The sequence below is a fragment of the Haliotis rufescens genome, unplaced genomic scaffold, assembly GCF_023055435.1.
Source record: "Haliotis rufescens isolate VD_foot unplaced genomic scaffold, xgHalRufe1.0.p SCAF_21, whole genome shotgun sequence".
Classification (NCBI taxonomy): Eukaryota; Metazoa; Mollusca; class Gastropoda; order Lepetellida; family Haliotidae; genus Haliotis; species Haliotis rufescens.
The window spans coordinates 840,886-859,760 of NW_025963902.1; the positions used below are offsets into that span (position 1 = coordinate 840,886).

Sequence of the window (18,875 nt, forward strand, 5' to 3'; positions counted from 1 at the left end):
AGCTGATCGCAACTCCAATACATTAGCATAGACTTACGACCAAAGTAGCGCTAAGTTGATCGCAATTGCAATACTTTATCATAGACTAACGATTGTCGTAGCGCTAAGGTTGTTTTGTACAACGGCACCCAGGCTAGCCTCTGAACATTCACAGGCTCCACTCACTGCCAACGCTTACAAGGCGTGGGTAGCCTTGCCCCAAGGCTCTACTGAAAGATACGTCCATGGATGTGTAGTAATTCTATCCTAATAGGCATGTCTCGATACGTGGACAGGACTTCAGTCTCTTATAGGGACAACTCGTTCTTATTTTTTACATAATCTAGAAATTATGATTTAAACAAGCTTCAGAGACTTGTGCAAGTCTAGGCCGTGGGGTGGCCTGGTGATTATTGTCTCACATGGGCGAAACTACCTTTGTAGCAGAAAAGCAATTGCTTACACCTAAAATAAAAGCACAATTTTAGTTATGAGTAAACCTCAATTCACCATCTATGCAGCTTAAACTCTACACGGTCGAACGTGATATTTATTGTCTAACTTGAAAATCGGAATCTTTTCTACACACTTTAGGATTTTAGTGGTAGATGGTTTGTGACGTAAGCAAATCGCGTTCACGCAGTTATTTTCATTATAATGATAGGTCGGTTCGCGTTAAAATCATCCTCTCGAGGCAAGAGAATTAACTGGCTTTAAAAGTCCAGTTTCCACCCTTGCCGAATAAGGCTGGAATTCCTGGACTCGATCGTAGCGCCACCAGTGGCTATTACGATTTATGTCCCTTCTAAGCCTCTCCTATAGACCAATCAGATCTCGTATCACATGCATTTGCTTCAAACAAGACTTCTACCTAGTCAAGACGATCTGATCGATAATCAAGGTCTATATTGTGATAAAACGGGTCTTACATCGCGAAATGCATCAAATCACGTGAGCAACTTGATTAAAAACATGAAAAGATTTGGAAAATATCTGCTGACGCCGAGTCGGCGGTGCACATCCTTTGCAAATCCTGCAATCGACCGAAATCTGCACGACACTTTACGAACCGGATTTCGATTTCGTTGCGCGATTTTGATTGGACTTTGCATAGACTCGATCGTGAGTCCAGCCAAAATGTAACTCCATATTAACAGCCTAGTTCGGCAAGGATGGATTTTTATAGTCAGTTGACTCTCTTGCCTCGGGAAATGCAGGAAATTGCGATTAAGAGCGTCTTAGTTTTATGTTTTGGTGTAAGCATGCCTCCAGACAAAACAAGCGGGCCCTCGTAATATTGGTTTCGCTGACACATAAAATTAGCTTAGTTGCGCCCATGTCTCATCACACTGAAGTTCGATTTCCCAAACATGTTTACAGCATTTGAGTGAGTAAGTGAGAATGGTTTTATGCCGCTTTTAGCAATATTCCAGCAATGTCACGGCGGGGGACACCAGAAATGGACTTCACACATTGTACCCATTTCGGGAATCGAACCCGAATCTTCGGCGTGACGTTCTAACGCTTCAACCACTAGGCTACCCGACCGCCCCTTTACAGCATTTGAAGACCATTAATGGCGTAATACTATACTCATTCACTCAATAAAACTCCAATTGCAGCAGGCTGAAAGTTATTTAAAGTCATTATTTTTCTGTGGGTGAGTGAGGTTCCACTGTTTCCCGCCAGTTTTAAACACGTCATCAACCAGGTCACTGCTGAGCGTACTCATCTACCTCTTCATACCGCAGTTGTATTCACCCGATCTCCAAACAGTCATACCTTCATACAGTGAGTGAGTGAGGGAGTGAGTGAGTGAGTTTGCTTCACCACCGCTTTGAACTGTATTTTCGTGTTATAACGGCGTGTCTGCTTAATATGGGCGGGACGTGACCCAGATCATGAACGCTCACCACATGGGTTTTGTGTTTACAAACCATACAAGGGCACATTCAGCGCGAATGTTGGATTCAAACCCACGATCCCCGGAACCTGACCCAACAAGGGACGTGACTCCGCAAAACAAATTGTACGGTCTAAGACGCCTTAGGCACCGTGGTCCCGGTCGCCTGAGGCGCCGTTATTCGCTGTGCAGAGTTGCGTCCCTTGGGCAAGACAGAAACCTATGGTCGTGGGTTCGAATCTCGATTCGCCCGGATTATGTCTCTAGGTTTGTCATCACCACACTCGTTCTCATGGCTTTCACCAAGTGGTAAACGTCGGAGTTCGGTATAGGAGGGCTCTTTCCCACATAAGGCTGACACGCCGTGATATGACTGGAAAAATGTTCAAGCATCTTCCCCAAGCTCCTCACAGCGATAGCCCGTTCGCGGAGCTCTCTATACTATCGCGATGTTACCGAGAGTGTAACGAAGGTGTCACGCGCTGGGAAGGAGCTTGCATCTTCCCGAGGCAAGGGAGTTAACTCACGATGAAAGTCCACTTTTACAGTCAGTTAACTCCCTTGCCCCGGGAAGATGTGTTCAAGCGGCGCTAAACTCTCTCACACACCTACATCCAAGTTTTGATTGATTCCTGTATAACAATATGCACTTGCCTCCTACGTAGAACTGTGTTGCATTGAATATTTTCCATCTGTATTTCAAGAATGCCCAAATTGCATTCCCACAATTCCATGGGGTTTCTCTGTCGTCTGCCAAATGAAATCTAAGGAACACGCTGACCTAAACCTAATGGACAATCCAATGACACACAAGAATAATTAGCATTTTATTACAAGGCAAAATATCAATTCAGTAAATCATTCGAAAATATCTATACATAGTTTTCTTCACAAACGTCTACACAAAATATCTGCTACGTCACACAGAAAATGCATGCATACATTTGATTATTGACCATCGTTATTCTCACTGGCAGGTTTAGGCACGGACTGGAAATATACGTCCTGAAATAATTCAGCTCAAGATGGCTGGAATTCAGAAGCATTTGCATAGATTACTTAGACAATGGCATATATCTTATGTTAGTTTGTTGTATGGACTTGTACAATGAAGCCTCGTAAATGCGGACGGTACCGTTCACAGTTAAATCGTCCAGATTAACGAATATCCGGATTAACGAATCATTGGTTATTAGTTATGTAAATTTACTACGAATACACCTTCCCAATAATAATTGTTCAGAAGGCGGGGTTTCAGGATTAACGGGGTCCGGACTAACGAGGTTTCACGGTACATCATCATCATCATCATCACCACCGATTATTTCTTATTGGTGATAACAGGGCTGCACTTTGGCCTAGTGACCCAAGAATGGTTTAGACTATGAGGATTAAGTTCCGAGGATTATAGATTGGGTATTATAGGTAAAAGTCTATTACACTAGGCACCTGTGCTTATGGAGGGAGTAAGTATTGCATATGCACCTGTCCCGCCTCCCATGCCGTCCAGTAAGTACCTTGCTTCTATCGTTATGCATGAAAACATACATACGTAAATGGAACTTAATCTCAGAATACTACTTTGCTTGGAACTAGTTTCAAGATGCAGCTCTGATATGAACTCGATGCTAAAATACGACACGCTTTATCGGCAAGACACAGGTCATATGTGCTGACTTAGCAAAAGTAGGCAACTGTCAATTATTGCCATTATACTCAACTATTGTTGTGATTCAGCGGCAGAGGGTTCGGAAACTGCAACCTCTCATCTCGATATTTTGATAAAAAACGATTCTTCTCTAAACTAAAACCCATGTTCGCCACGACAATCGTACATTGAAGGCATATGAAACCCTTTATATTTCCAGATGATAAACCTTTATATTCCCCAGATGATATCCTTTATATTCCCAGACGATATCCTTTATATTCCCTGATGATATCCTTTATATTCCCCAGACGATATCCTTTATATTCCCCAGACGATATCCTTTATATTCCCCAGATGATATCCTTTTTACTCCGAGATGATATCCTTTGTATTCCCCAGATGATATCCTTTATATTCACCAGACGATATCCTTTATATTCACCAGATGATATCCTGAATAATCCAAGATGAACAGACTGCGGTGAGGCAAGTGGTACATTGATAAGAGCACCGACTCCAGATGTTGCATGACGGGATACATGAACCTCCCCTCAGAGACGAAGCATCTGACATATCTGTGATCAAATCACAGACGAAAAACACAGATCAACCAAATATCAAAGAACACTATCTGGAACAAGAATGATCCGATACGGTCATTTAGAGGACATGGCAAGGTCACAGCCCATCCTCGCATCAGCCACAACGACAGAAGCATATCAGATGACTTACAGACGAGGGTTGGATGAAGTTCCGCTAAATGCCTCATCACATAAGTAGTAGTCAGTCATTAGTTGACGTCATAAGATGACGTCCTATATCAAATTAGCGCAACAGTCCACGAATTTGTCAACACTTAGCATTTTCATTTCCTTAATTCCAAGAATAGATCCAGTTGATGTCGTTCATAGCTAACTGCCGGGAAGTTCACACCTTTGATCATGTTTACGTGGTAACGTCACATAGACGTCTACGAGTGTGAAGTTTTTATTTAACTTGACATATCGCGATGGCGTTTCCATGGTAACCTCACGAAGAATCCTGTCTTGTAATGAAATATCCATGACAACATGACCTGTACTCCTACAGTTGTGACGCTTCCATTTAACCTGACCCGCTACTGTACTGCGATGGCATTTCAATGAGAACTTCACGCAGAATCTTGTCTTGTAGTGAAATATCCATGGTAATGTCACATATACCCATGCCCGCTATCACAAGGTCGCACTAATCCTACTGAATGTTTGTATGGTTCGATCGATGTCACCGAATTCTGCCAGGGGTAACTACTGCTTACTTCCGCCGAACCCCCATATCATGGTGTGATATAAGACGTTGTCGTCACGTGATTTACATATACTGACGTCATGTTAATGACGTATATTAAAGCAGTTGCCACAGATGCTAACCTGTAGATGGACTAATGGCACAGACTTGATGACGTCGTTAAACAGCTGTGTTGTGGCAGACATACTGTCCATTCTCGATTGTACAGTGCATCATGTTCCTATTCTATTCTGATGGATACCCTGGACCCATTCGCCATCAAACCTTTGTTCCGGAAGTGACGTCATCATCTCTATCTCGCTTATAACTACCACAGCGACGGATGTCTCTCGCTCATTAGTGTAATATGACTGGCCGGCTTATTGTAATGATTTTTCTGTCGAATACGGTTTAAAACGAAGCTATGATGGCGTTACTCTCCGTCATGTGTCTATCTTTACAGAGATGTTAAGATATTAGAGACATGTACCCACTGAGACTGTGATTTATGTTGACTGTTGACCCATTGAAGCTTTTATTGACTGTTTGTAATCCCAATTGTCAGCCCAAAATACTCCTATATTAAAGGCGGACGCACTGTTGATGTCGAGTATTTCCAAATGTCACCACACACCGCTCATGTCTTAAAGGCGGGCTCACCGAAGCTTTCAAGTATTGCCATGTGTCATCACAAAATACTCTTATCTTAAAGGCGGACTCACTGTTGCTGTGAAGTATTTCCAACTACCTTAAAGGCGAAATCACCGATGCTTTCAAGAATTGCCATCTGTCATCACAAAATACTCTTATCTTAAAGGCGGACTCACTGCTGCTGTCAAGTACACCCAGCCGTCACCACACACACCTTCCTATCTACCACACAAGCAGCAACCTGGAACTCAATAAATACTGGATATGTATCGGAGCACTGCTGTGCTGTGCATGCCAGCTGGAATTGTCCGAGTTGAGACTCGGGGCCATGTTGAAAATGTCGAACGCGATCACAAAACAGGTCACCTTGATCTTGACTGGCAGTGAGGGAGGAACAGATAGTTCCCCTTCCTAGATAAATACATCGCAATACTTCCACTTTGGATATGTATCCATACAATTCACAAAGGAGTGTCGTTCGTTATTCCAATCGACACGATTCAGTTCGAGTCCATTTTCAAGATGTCTGCCCACACGTCCACGAATATTGAAGTAGTAAACAGGATGGGTTTTTTAAGAAGGAGCAGGGGCTTGAACGGGGGCAGGTTGGGGTTTTGCGGGGGGTTCAGGGGCAGGTTTCTTGGCAACTTGGGGAGGTTCCTGTTTAGCAGCAGCTGCAGCTGCAGCTTTGGCCTGATCCAGAACCGGAAGTTTGGATTCTTTCGCTTGAGCAGCTGCGGCGGCTCCCTCGCGCTTCTTGAGATCCTCGACCTTTGGTTTCTCCGGAATAACAACTTCCTCTTCTTCTACATCCTCTGGCGGGAGACCGCACAGCTGAAGACTGACATTCCATAACTTGGTTCCCCTGGTTTTGTCTCTTGCAATTTCTTTAATTTTCTGTGCCTTGCAGTTGACGAAGAGTTTACCCGAGTGCTCTCTTAGCTTATCGGCCACGGCACAATAGACAATGGTCTGACATCCCTCCTCCGGCGTCTTGAAGAGGATCCTCGCCATGGCTCGCAGCAGGTTGCCGTTCATCCCGGGCCAGCTGCGGAGCAGGTCGGTGCAGCATGGGCCTGGAAACCGAAATATTATAGATACACTACTACTCAAAACTAACTTCCTCTCAACCATACATGAGCAAAAGTTACAGATACACTACTATTCAAACGCATCTTCCACTTTATCATAAATGAGCAAAAATTATAGATACACTACTATTCAAAACTAACTTCCACTCAACAATACATGAGCAAAATTTACAGATACACTACTATTCAAACGTAACTTCCCCTCAACCACAAAGGAGAAAAATAACATTGAGACAATACTATAAAAAAAACTACAGCCCACCCACCAAAGTTTTTTATTAAATATTTCTTGGTCACATTAATTATTATTACCAAATTGGTTATGCTTATTTTATAATGGCTGACCACTGTTTGTCATAATAATGTATAAATATTATATGCAGTGGACATTCCGAAAGTTCGGAAATATTATCATCTGTCATCTACCTAAAAGTATTTGTGGCTACTCGTGTCATTCCGTAAGAAGCCGAGAGGGGATTTACAGAAATTGGAGCGGCACTAGATGTGACGATTAAATTGGGTATCCGGAATATACACGAGTGATCACGAATGTAACACATCCAACTAACCCGGATGAACAGCGTAAGTGCAGACGACATCTGAGAAGAAATGGCGATGACACTCCATGCTGAACACCGTCTGGGCCAGCTTGCTCCGGGAGTAGGCCTTGTAGATGTCGTAGCTTTTCGTCATGGCGAGATCCTCGAAGTCCAGTTTGCCCTTGAGGTAGGCGTCGGACACGACGTTGATGACGCGGCTGGGCGCGCACTTCTTCAGCTTCTCCTTCAGCAGCAAGGTCAGATAGAAGTGTCCAAGATGGTTGACGCCGAAACAACGTTCAATGCCGTCATTGGTGGTGGCTTTAGGACCCATGTAGCCTGTAATGAAGACGTTACGACATCGGTGACATGAGTTAAGACCTATCAATTGACATGTGATTTTATTACTTGCCCGTGAAGAGATCACCCGTTTAATAAACATACACATTGTGTAATACCAAAGCGCGTGTTAATGTACTGCGGGAACAAGTTTCACGAACAAATATTGAAAACTCTCAACATCCCTGGGCTTATTCAACGACATTGCGTTTAGAGATGATTGATCACTGAAAGGAGCTTATGCACACTCGATGGCACCAGCTACCCGGTTGCTAGGCTGACGTCACATGGCATTGTTTCGCCGCTGGATCTTGCAACAAAATTCCACAAATTACGTCATAGGGTATTGTGACGTGATTGTAAACTTTGTGATGCAGGATCCCGTTCCACAAGGCGATCGTAGCGCCACGACACTTGTACGTCTAGGTTTATTGGAGTTATTGATAACCTTGGCCCTACGATAACTTTCTGGAAAGGAACCATGAACTCTTAAGGTGGGCCGTGCATGGTATTAAATTAATACGTGTAACTTTTGACGTGTTGAAGAATTGTTTTGTTAAACTCAATTGGATTATGCTGTGGATCGCGTAGAGGTCTGTCACATGCGACATTGAAATTCTAAAAACAATTTTTAAACGGCAAGTAAAAAATAAAATACTAAACTCTCCCCCGTGTACGACCAATTTAATGCAACTCGTGAATAGTTCTGTTATCTGACGAGCGAAAGCGTTTCATTAAATTGGTATAACGGGAGCTCCTTTAGCATTCCATATGTACTTTATGATGTGAACATTTCATACTGCATCAACTCACCTGTTGATTGACTGATTGTTTGTTTGTTTTTTGTTTAACGCCGCACTCAGCAATGTTCAAGCTATATGACGGCGGTCTGTAAATAATCGAGTCAGGACCAGACAATCCAGTGATTGATATCATGAGCATCGATCCCCTGTTGAAAGTAGGCCACTGGGTACTTCAATATTTCTTTATATCATGAGTAAAAAAAAGGCGTTAGCAAGCCCGAAAACTTGGCAATTAGTGACGGTTCAAGATAAGAGACCGGGAATCAATTGGCGGTGATTTTGTAAACTGTCAGTTGATCGCAATACATTTGTGCATATTTGAGTAATGGGATGGTCCAACTTTTAAGGGGGTGGTGGGTTACCCTAGAGGTTAAAGCGTTAGCTCGTCCCGCCAATGCCCTGGGTACAATGTGTGGAACCTATTTGTGGTCTCCCCCGCTGTGATATTGCTGGAATAGTGAAAACCTCACTCACTCACTCACTCACTCACTCCATTAAAGCGCATACAGCAGGGAAAGCTTATTTACATCAGGTACACCGACTTCGGTGTACACTATTTCGAGCATCAAATGCCAAGAGACAGATTAATTAATAATCTAGAGTGAGTGAGTATATGCTAACACCATATAGCAACATTCCAGCATATAACACCAGAAAAGGGCTTCACACATTGTACCCATGTGGGGAATCGAACCAGGGGCTTATGCGTGACAAGCGAAAGCTTTAACCACTAGGCTACCCGACCGCCCCCTAATAATCTGGAATTGTCTTCGAGACTTACACTTATTTCTTTGAAGGAGAAGCCGATGTTTTTTTTACAAAACCATTTTCATAAGGAGGAGAATATATGGGGGTTTCAAAGACCTAAAACCATTTTCATTCAGCATGTCAAACAAGTTAAATTTATTTATTCCCATTATACTGTGGAACGTTTTTTATGCGCCGTTATTGAAGTTCTAAATTATGCCGACATCAGCGTTTCCCACCCTCATAGGTTCTGTAAAGTGAAGAGTAAAGATGACCCGAGGTCAGCTGCAGCGGATATGCAGTGACGGCACAATGCTCAATGACGTCATGGACCGTCACCTTGCAACCATGTGCATCCCTGTGATATATTTGTTATCATCAGAAATGATTCCAACAGCACACTCAAGGAAAGGTCATGGTAACCTCCTCAGGCTTGAAGGGGGTATTGAGAAGACGAGCGTTGTCAGAATGCTCACACATTCTTTCAACTGTTTTCTGGTCTTGGCAACCGGTGAATGTCAACTTTGACATTTCGGCAGGGATACAGCTGTGAAAAAGTTCCACCAGAACGCCCGCTCCGCGATTCGCCATCATTCGCCAGTTTACTGTCTTATGCTCGGGATGTCCGGAGTGACACGAACAGTATCGAAGGTTTATATTGCAGTTTCTCGTAAATACTCGCTTCTTTCCGTAATCTACAATCATTTTGTCAGAATTGGACGGGTTTCTCACGAATGCCACGAGTTAGTCCGAAATTAGCCGGAACTGTTGTTTTCGCAGGTACGGAAAGGGACGAATGCGATGAATGGGCATTGGGATATGGTGGCCCAGAAGTCAAAGTTCGACAACTCATTGTACAGAGTTGTGCCCCTTTACTGTTAGGAGCAGCTGGTGATGGGTTCGAATCCCAGATTTGCTCAGTTTTTATTTCAGTATTGTCAACTTCATACCATACCAGAGTTTTCTCCAAACTAGCAAACGTCTACCACATTTAACTGGCACTTACTTAACATTATTATTGCCTCACTCACTCACTCACTCACTCACTCACTCACTCCTCTTCAGTGTTCGCCAGGACCGTGTCCTGTGCGTACATTCGTACATCAGTTTCCGACATTTATGATACGAGGTACTTCAAGAGGTTTCAGTGTTTGCAGGTCTCTGTGATACTGTGGAAGGTCAGCGCCTCGAGCATGTGTCACAGAATCACAGACATGACAGCACCACTCATGTGAGTTTTATTGTGTCACGTGCTCGGGACCGTGAAATGGAAGTATTTCATTGGTCAGTTTTTCTTGTAGGAAACAGGACTTGGCTGGAGGGGAGTGACGTTGATGGATATATGTGACAGTCAGAGAGGCGGGGACAACTTCCTTGAAGTCGACGTCTTCATGTAATCCTGGGTGTCCAGGTTTTTGTGAATTACGATTTTGCACGGAGAGGACGTGTACGAACTGTCAAACAAAATCCTTGTATCCAACTTGGTTGACAACTGATAGAAAATTGTAAAGGATCTGAGGAGTACTGAGTCAGGGAGGGAAGGAGGGGCGAGCGAGTTTACCGCAATATCACATCACGTTCTTGTGGTCTGCAGACAGTGAAAGACAGCATGGCCTTTGGTAAGGTACTACACAACCAGCTGTCAATGTGTTCAGTCACCTAAGCAAATTTTCAGAAATTCTGCCTTCGAACAGTCAGATCCTGGCGCAACTAAGGTATATAACTCTGTAAAGCCAATTGCGGAGCCATGAATAAATAACTTTGCTTTCCGTGAAAGCAATTAATTGCTTCAGCTGTGGTATTTTTTACTTTGGTGTAAAACAATTAACTGCAGCAGCTGTGATATTTCGGACTTTGGTGTAAAAGTTAGCTGCGAAAGCTGTGATATATCTGACTTGGGTGTAAATCATTTAACTGCAACAGCTGTGATGTTTCGGATTCTTGGTGTAAACCATTTAACTGCAACAGCTATGGCATATCTGACTTGGCCGTAAAATATTTAACTGCAACAACTGTGATATATCTGACTTGGCCGTCAAACATTTAACTGCAACAGCTGTGATGTTTCGGATTCTTGGTGTAAAACATTTAACTGCAACAGCTGTGATATATCTGACTTGGCCGTAAAACATTTAACTGCAACAGCTGTGATATATCTGACTTGGCCGCAAAACATTTAACTGCAACAGCTGTGATATATCTGACTTGGCCGTCAAACATTTAACTGCAACAGCTGTGATGTTTCGGATTCTTGGTGTAAAACATTTAACTGCAACAGCTGTGATATATCTGACTTGGCCGTAAAACATTTAACTGCAACAGCTGTGATATATCTGACTCGGCCGTAAAACATTTAACTGCAACAGCTGTGATATATCTGACTTGGGTGTAAAACATTTAACTGCAACAGCTGTGATGTTTCGGATTCTTGGTGTAAAACATTTAACTGCAACAGCTGTGATATATCTGATTGGGTATAAAACATTTACCTACAACAGCTTTTTAATATCTGACTTGGACGTAAAACATTTAACTGCAACAGCTGTGATATAACTGACTTGGCCGTAAAACATTAAACTGCAACAGCTGTGATATATCTGACTCGGCCGTAAAACATTTAACTGCAACAGCTGTGATATATCTGACTTGGGTGTAAAACATTTAACTACAACAGCTTTTTTATATCTGACTTGGACGTAAAACATTTAACTGCAACAGCTGTGATATAACTGACTTGGCCGTAAAACATTTAACGGCAACAGCTTTTATATATCTGACTTGGACTTAAAACATTTAACTGCAGTAGCTGTGATATATCTGATTTGGATGTAAAATATTTAACTGCAATAGTTGTGATATATTTGACTTGGCCGTAAAACATTAAATTGCAACAGCTGTGATATATCTGACTTGTAAGCCTTAATGTACTTACCGAAAACATCTTCTGTCTGTTACAAAACGTGAGTGAGTGAGTTGGGTTTAACGCCGCTTTGAACAATATTCCAGTGATGCAGGTCTAAGACGTTTACCAGTGTTGTGAAAACCGCGGGCACAAAAAGGTTGGTACGTAGCGCACAAACGCGAGTTGAAACACTAATTATTGCTTTTCATGTTTTCGCCACGTGGGACCCAGAAATTAATTTTTTTTATTGGAAACGTAGACATGAGAGTCCTTGCTCCATTCGCCATCTATGTTCCCCGAAGATGAGAAAACGAAAAGATCAAGAGTCAAATTTGGGTGGCTGATTATTTCCACAAATAGAATTAGAAAAAAGACGTATCACAAGATATGGATTATTGTTACGTAAAGGATACTTTTGCAATAGGACAAGACCCCCCTATCCTGAAAGCTGCGGATGACGCCATGTAATTGTGAGAGCTTCGAACATTTAAAAATAAGTTATCCATATAAAACGGCTTGTCATCTGAATGAGGAAGGAAGCCAAGAGTCGTAGACGTTTACCACTATGATAAAATTAACAAGAAAGAACAATAATCTGGGCACATCTGGGAACCGAGCCGATGTTCAGCGGATCCTGAAGCGACTAAGGGACGCAAGTATAGATAGCAAATTATGCCGGTTAGGAAAACTAGTTCATTGAGTGTGAACTTTGAACAAAGACTCAAGAAAACGAAAGCAGGTAGCAATGTTGGAAGAAAAGATTGCCCAGTCGAACCATTGCCACGAGTTATTTTTATGCCAGCGTCAAAATTGCAAGTCTTTGTCCCAGTGCCAATGCATCTTACAATACGTTTATATCCATAACTCCATATCGTACCTGCGTTGTTGATGAGGACGTGGAGGGCGCTCTCCTTGTCGTTGAATCTGTACACAAAGTCATGGATGGACCGGAAGTTACCGAGGTCCAAAACCTCGGCGAAGACGTTCTGATTGCCTGTCTTCTTCTTGATGCTCCTCGCCACCGCCTCGCCCTTGTTCTTGTCGCGGATACACAGAATGACGCGCGCCTTCCGCTTGGCCAGTTCTATTGCCGTGGCCTTGCCTAACCCTGTGTTGGCGCCTGTAAAGAGGAAGAGACACGGTTAGGACAAAATACAGACCTTCTACCTGTTTGAATATTAGAGTGTTACCAGGTTCACCCAGGTATCGATCAGACTTAAGGGGAATCCTGGGTAGCTTTGTGGTTCTAAGGCTCGCTCGTAAGTTTGTTGTTTGTTTGTTGTTTAACGCCGCACTCAACAATATTGCAGCTATATGACGGCGGTCTGTAAATAATCGAGTCTGGACCAGACAATCCAGTGACATCATGAACATGGATCCACGCGATTGGGATACGATGACATGCATCAACCAAGTCAGCGAGCTTGAACTCCCGATCCGATTTCTTACGGCAAGAATAGTCGACTTTTACCACAAGCCTGGGCTGCTGAAGACCGTTACTACTACTGTCATATGTGATTTCTGTTTGCATTAATTATTTCATTGAAATACATGAACTATGTGAGAAAGGTTTAAATATTCTTGATGTCAAAATACACTCCTTTAAAAGCGAAGTATTCTCTGTTTTGTAACAGTTGTGAGCTGATCAACTCTAGACTTGCACAGGTCTCTAAGGCAATAATTATTAATTTAAATCTTAAGTTCCAGATTATGTAAATAATAAGTACAAGTTGTCCCTGTAAGAGACTGGAGTCCTGGCCACATATCTAGACTTGCCTATTAGGCATCTTCTCAAGGCAAGGGAGTTAACTGACTAAAAAAGTCCAGTTTCCACCCTTGCCGAACTAGGCTGGTATAATGGAGTTACATTTGGGCTGGACTAACGAGTCTATGCATAGTCCAATCAAAATCGTGCATCGAAATCGAAATCCTTTTCGTAAACTGTCCTGCAGATTTCTGTCAATTGCAGGATTTGCAAAGCATGTGCACCGCCAACTCGTTGTCAACAGATATTTTCCAAATCTTTTCATGTTTTGAATCAAGTCGCTTACGCATTGCGCGATGTAAGACCCGTTTTATCACAACATAGACCTTGATTATCGATCAGATCGTCTTGACTGGGCGCCACTGTTATCTGATTGGTCTAAAGGAGAAGCTCAGAAGGGACATAACCCGTAATAGCCACTGGTGGCGCTACGACAGAGCCCAGGAATTCCCGCCTAGATCGGCAAGGGTGGGAACTGGACTTTCAAAGTCAGTTAACTCTCTTGCCTCGGGAAGATGCCTATTAGGAGGATAGAATTACTACACATCCATTGAGTTTTCTTTCAGTACAGCCTTGGAGCAAGGCTAGATGGACTCCTGTAAGGAGAGAAAGTACTCGACATATGAAGAAGAGTATTTGGAGTCATGTGATATTAGGATATTATTTTTATTCTTTATTCTTTATATGTATATCTATGTTGAGGGTTGTTTGATAGTAAGAACGCAGACAGTATCAGTATTTGAATCAGAACGGCGTGTATGATACAAGTTCAAGGAACATTTCCGCTCACAGATGACTCAACGCAAGTCTACCTGGTTTGTCATGCATTGTGAAAAAACTGGTTTCACTGTTGATTCGCGCATTAGGCTTATCCCCGAAAAATATGGCCAAACAATAACAAATTGCTCTATCGATGTTATTTTTGGCGGCAGTAATTTTACTTCACAAACAATCTTCAATTCGTTCGCTATTTGTTTTCATTCAATACCGGCGACCAATAAATGCTATGTTGAGTGTTGTCCAATCGCAACCTTCGAGAAATCGGCCTCCACCCGTCTACTTGTTTAGGTAGACAGGAGCCCAGTCATGCTTTGTGACCCTCCACATTGGAAAAATATATTACCCGGAACATCCTGTTAAACACATTTTCTTTTAAAGATGGATTGGTAGGAGTAAATAAATAAATTATTGTTTCATTACGTTACGACATTTTTTGGCAGTAATTATTGCAGTTCGTCGGTTGTTTGTTGTCACAGCGGCCTGCAGCCATACATCACAGAATGATTGAAGCTGCAGCACTCTTTCTACAGCTCACTGTGTTAATACACCATCCACACACGGGGCTTCACGAGGCTCATGAGATGTCTTGAAATAGCGATCTCTGGCAGGGGTTGTGGGAGGTCATATATATCATTTCAGGTAAAAAAGGAAAGAGTTGTAAGCGTTATCTGTAGACACATGAACTGAACACCTTTCATTCAACCTGCAACCCCACCCCACCCCTCCCCTCCCCCCTCCCCTCACCGAGTACGTGTGTGCTGACAGGCAGGGGCCTCCTCCACACTGTTAGTTACTGTGCACCACACAGGAAGCGGTGAATCACGGTGGGCTTCCTTGTCAGAATTGATCTCCAGGGCAGATGGTGTTCACTGATCGTACAACCTGCCGGTGTTCACTGATCGTACAACCTGGCATGTAGGTGTTCACTGATCGTACACTTTGTCATGTGGGTGTTCCCTGATCGTACAACCCGCCGGTGTTCACTGATCGTACAACCTCCCGGTGTTCACTGATCGTACAACCCGCCGGTGTTCACTGATCGTACAACCTGGTGGTGTTCACTGATCGTACAACCTGGTGGTGTTCTCTGATCGTACAACCTGGTGGTGTTCACTGATCGTACAACCTGGCATGTAGGTGTTCCCTGATCGTACAACCTGCCGGTGTTCACTGATCGTACAACCTGGTGGTGTTCACTGATCGTACAACCCGCCGGTGTTCCCTGATCATACAACCTGGTGGTGTTCACTGATCGTACAACCTGGTGGTGTTCACTGATCGTACAACCTGGTGGTGTTCACTGATCGTACAACCTGGCATGTAGGTGTTCACTGATCGTACAACCTGCCGGTGTTCACTGATCGTACAACCTGGCGGTGTTCACTGATCGTACAACCTGGTGTTGTTCCCTGATCGTACAACCTGCCGGTGTTCACTGATCGTACAACCTGCCGGTGTTCACTGATCGTACAACCTGGTGGTGTTCACTGATCGTACAACCTGCCGTGTTCACTGATCGTACAACCTGGCATGTAGGTGTTCACTGATCGTACAACCTGGTGGTGTTCACTGATTGTACAACCTGGTGGTGTTCACTGATCGTACAACCTGGCATGTAGGTGTTCACTGATCGTACAACCTGCCGGTGTTCACTGATCGTACAACCTGGTGGTGTTCACTGATCGTACAACCTGGCATGTGGGTGTTCACTGATCGTACAACCTGGTGGTGTTCACTGATCGTACAACCTGGCATGTAGGTGTTCACTGATCGTACAGCCTGGTGGTGTTAACTGATCGCAAAACGTGGCATGTAGGTGTTCACTGATCATATAACATGTCATGTAGGTGTTCACTGATCATATAACATGTCATGTAGGTGTTCACTGATCATATAACATGTCATGTAGGTGTTCACTGATCATATAACATGTCATGTAGGTGTTCACTGATCATATAACATGTCATGTAGGTGTTCACTGATCATATAACATGTCATGTAGGTGTTCACTGATCATATAACATGTCATGTAGGTGTTCACTGATCATATAACATGTCATGTAGGTGTTCACTGATCATATAACATGTCATGTAGGTGTTCACTGATCATATAACATGTCATGTAGGTGTTCACTGATCATATAACATGTCATGTAGGTGTTCACTGATCATATAACATGTCATGTAGGTGTTCACTGATCATATAACATGTCATGTAGGTGTTCACTGATCATATAACATGTCATGTAGGTGTTCACTGATCATATAACATGTCATGTAGGTGTTCACTGATCATATAACATGTCATGTAGGTGTTCACTGATCATATAACATGTCATGTAGGTGTTCACTGATCATATAACATGTCATGTAGGTGTTCACTGATCATATAACATGTCATGTAGGTGTTCACTGATCATATAACATGTCATGTAGGTGTTCACTGATCATATAACATGTCATGTAGGTGTTCACTGATCATATAACATGTCATGTAGGTGTTCACTGATCATATAACATGTCATGTAGGTGTTCACTGATCATATAACATGTCATGTAGGTGTTCACTGATCATATAACATGTCATGTAGGTGTTCACTGATCATATAACATGTCATGTAGGTGTTCACTGATCATATAACATGTCATGTAGGTGTTCACTGATCATATAACATGTCATGTAGGTGTTCACTGATCATATAACATGTCATGTAGGTGTTCACTGATCATATAACATGTCATGTAGGTGTTCACTGATCATATAACATGTCATGTAGGTGCCCACTGATCATATAACATGTCATGTAGGTGTTCACTGATCATATAACATGTCATGTAGGTGCCCACTGATCATATAACATGTCATGTAGGTGTTCACTGATCATATAACATGTCATGTAGGTGTTCACTGATCATATAACATGTCATGTAGGTGTTCACTGATCATATAACATGTCATGTAGGTGTTCACTGATCATATAACATGTCATGTAGGTGTTCACTGATCATATAACATGTCATGTAGGTGTTCACTGATCATATAACATGTCATGTAGGTGTTCACTGATCATATAACATGTCATGTAGGTGTTCACTGATCATATAACATGTCATGTAGGTGTTCACTGATCATATAACATGTCATGTAGGTGTTCACTGATCATATAACATGTCATGTAGGTGTTCACTGATCATATAACATGTCATGTAGGTGTTCACTGATCATATAACATGTCATGTAGGTGTTCACTGATCATATAACATGTCATGTAGGTGTTCACTGATCATATAACATGTCATGTAGGTGTTCACTGATCATATAACATGTCATGTAGGTGTTCACTGATCATATAACATGTCATGTAGGTGTTCACTGATCATATAACATGTCATGTAGGTGTTCACTGATCATATAACATGCCATGTAGGTGTTCACTGATCATATAACATGTCATGTAGGTGTTCACTGATCATATAACATGTCATGTAGGTGTTCACTGATCATATAACATGTCATGTAGGTGTTCACTGATCATATAACATGTCATGTAGGTGTTCACTGATCATATAACATGTCATGTAGGTGTTCACTGATCATATAACATGTCATGTAGGTGTTCACTGATCATATAACATGTCATGTAGGTGTTCACTGATCATATAACATGTCATGTAGGTGTTCACTGATCATATAACATGTCATGTAGGTGTTCACTGATCATATAACATGTCATGTAGGTGTTCACTGATCATATAACATGCCATGTAGGTGTTCACTGATCATATAACATGTCATGTAGGTGTTCACTGATCATATAACATGTCATGTAGGTGTTCACTGATCATATAACATGTCATGTAGGTGTTCACTGATCATATAACATGTCATGTAGGTGTTCACTGATCATATAACATGTCATGTAGGTGTTCACTGATCATATAACATGTCATGTAGGTGTTCACTGATCATATAACATGTCATGTAGGTGTTCACTGATCATATAACATGTCATGTAGGTGTTCACTGATCATATAACATGTCATGTAGGTGTTCACTGATCATATAACATGTCATGTAGGTGTTCACTGATCATATAACATGTCATGTAGGTGTTCACTGATCATATAACATGTCATGTAGGTGTTCACTGATCATATAACATGTCATGTAGGTGTTCACTGATCATATAACATGTCATGTAGGTGTTCACTGATCATATAACATGTCATGTAGGTGTTCACTGATCATATAACATGTCATGTAGGTGTTCACTGATCATATAACATGTCATGTAGGTGTTCACTGATCATATAACATGTCATGTAGGTGTTCACTGATCATATAACATGTCATGTAGGTGTTCACTGATCATATAACATGTCATGTAGGTGTTCACTGATCATATAACATGTCATGTAGGTGTTCACTGATCATATAACATGTCATGTAGGTGTTCAC

At 42.3% G+C, this 18,875-nt stretch overlaps 1 protein-coding gene across 1 annotated transcript in view; it reads right to left on the reverse strand.

Annotated features, from left to right (window-relative positions):
* Positions 1-2,696: 2,696 nt before the first annotated feature.
* Positions 2,697-18,875, reverse strand: part of LOC124141660 (retinol dehydrogenase 12-like) — a 53,858-nt gene continuing 37,679 nt past the window's right edge. Inside the window, exons 2-4 of the mRNA XM_046509702.2 lie at positions 12,749-12,991; positions 7,111-7,419; positions 2,697-6,526 (exon numbers count right to left, since the gene is read on the reverse strand). Of these exons, the coding sequence (XP_046365658.2) occupies positions 6,024-6,526; positions 7,111-7,419; positions 12,749-12,991 (1,055 nt within the window). The 3' untranslated portion in view covers positions 2,697-6,023. The remainder of the gene's footprint in view (positions 6,527-7,110; positions 7,420-12,748; positions 12,992-18,875) is intronic.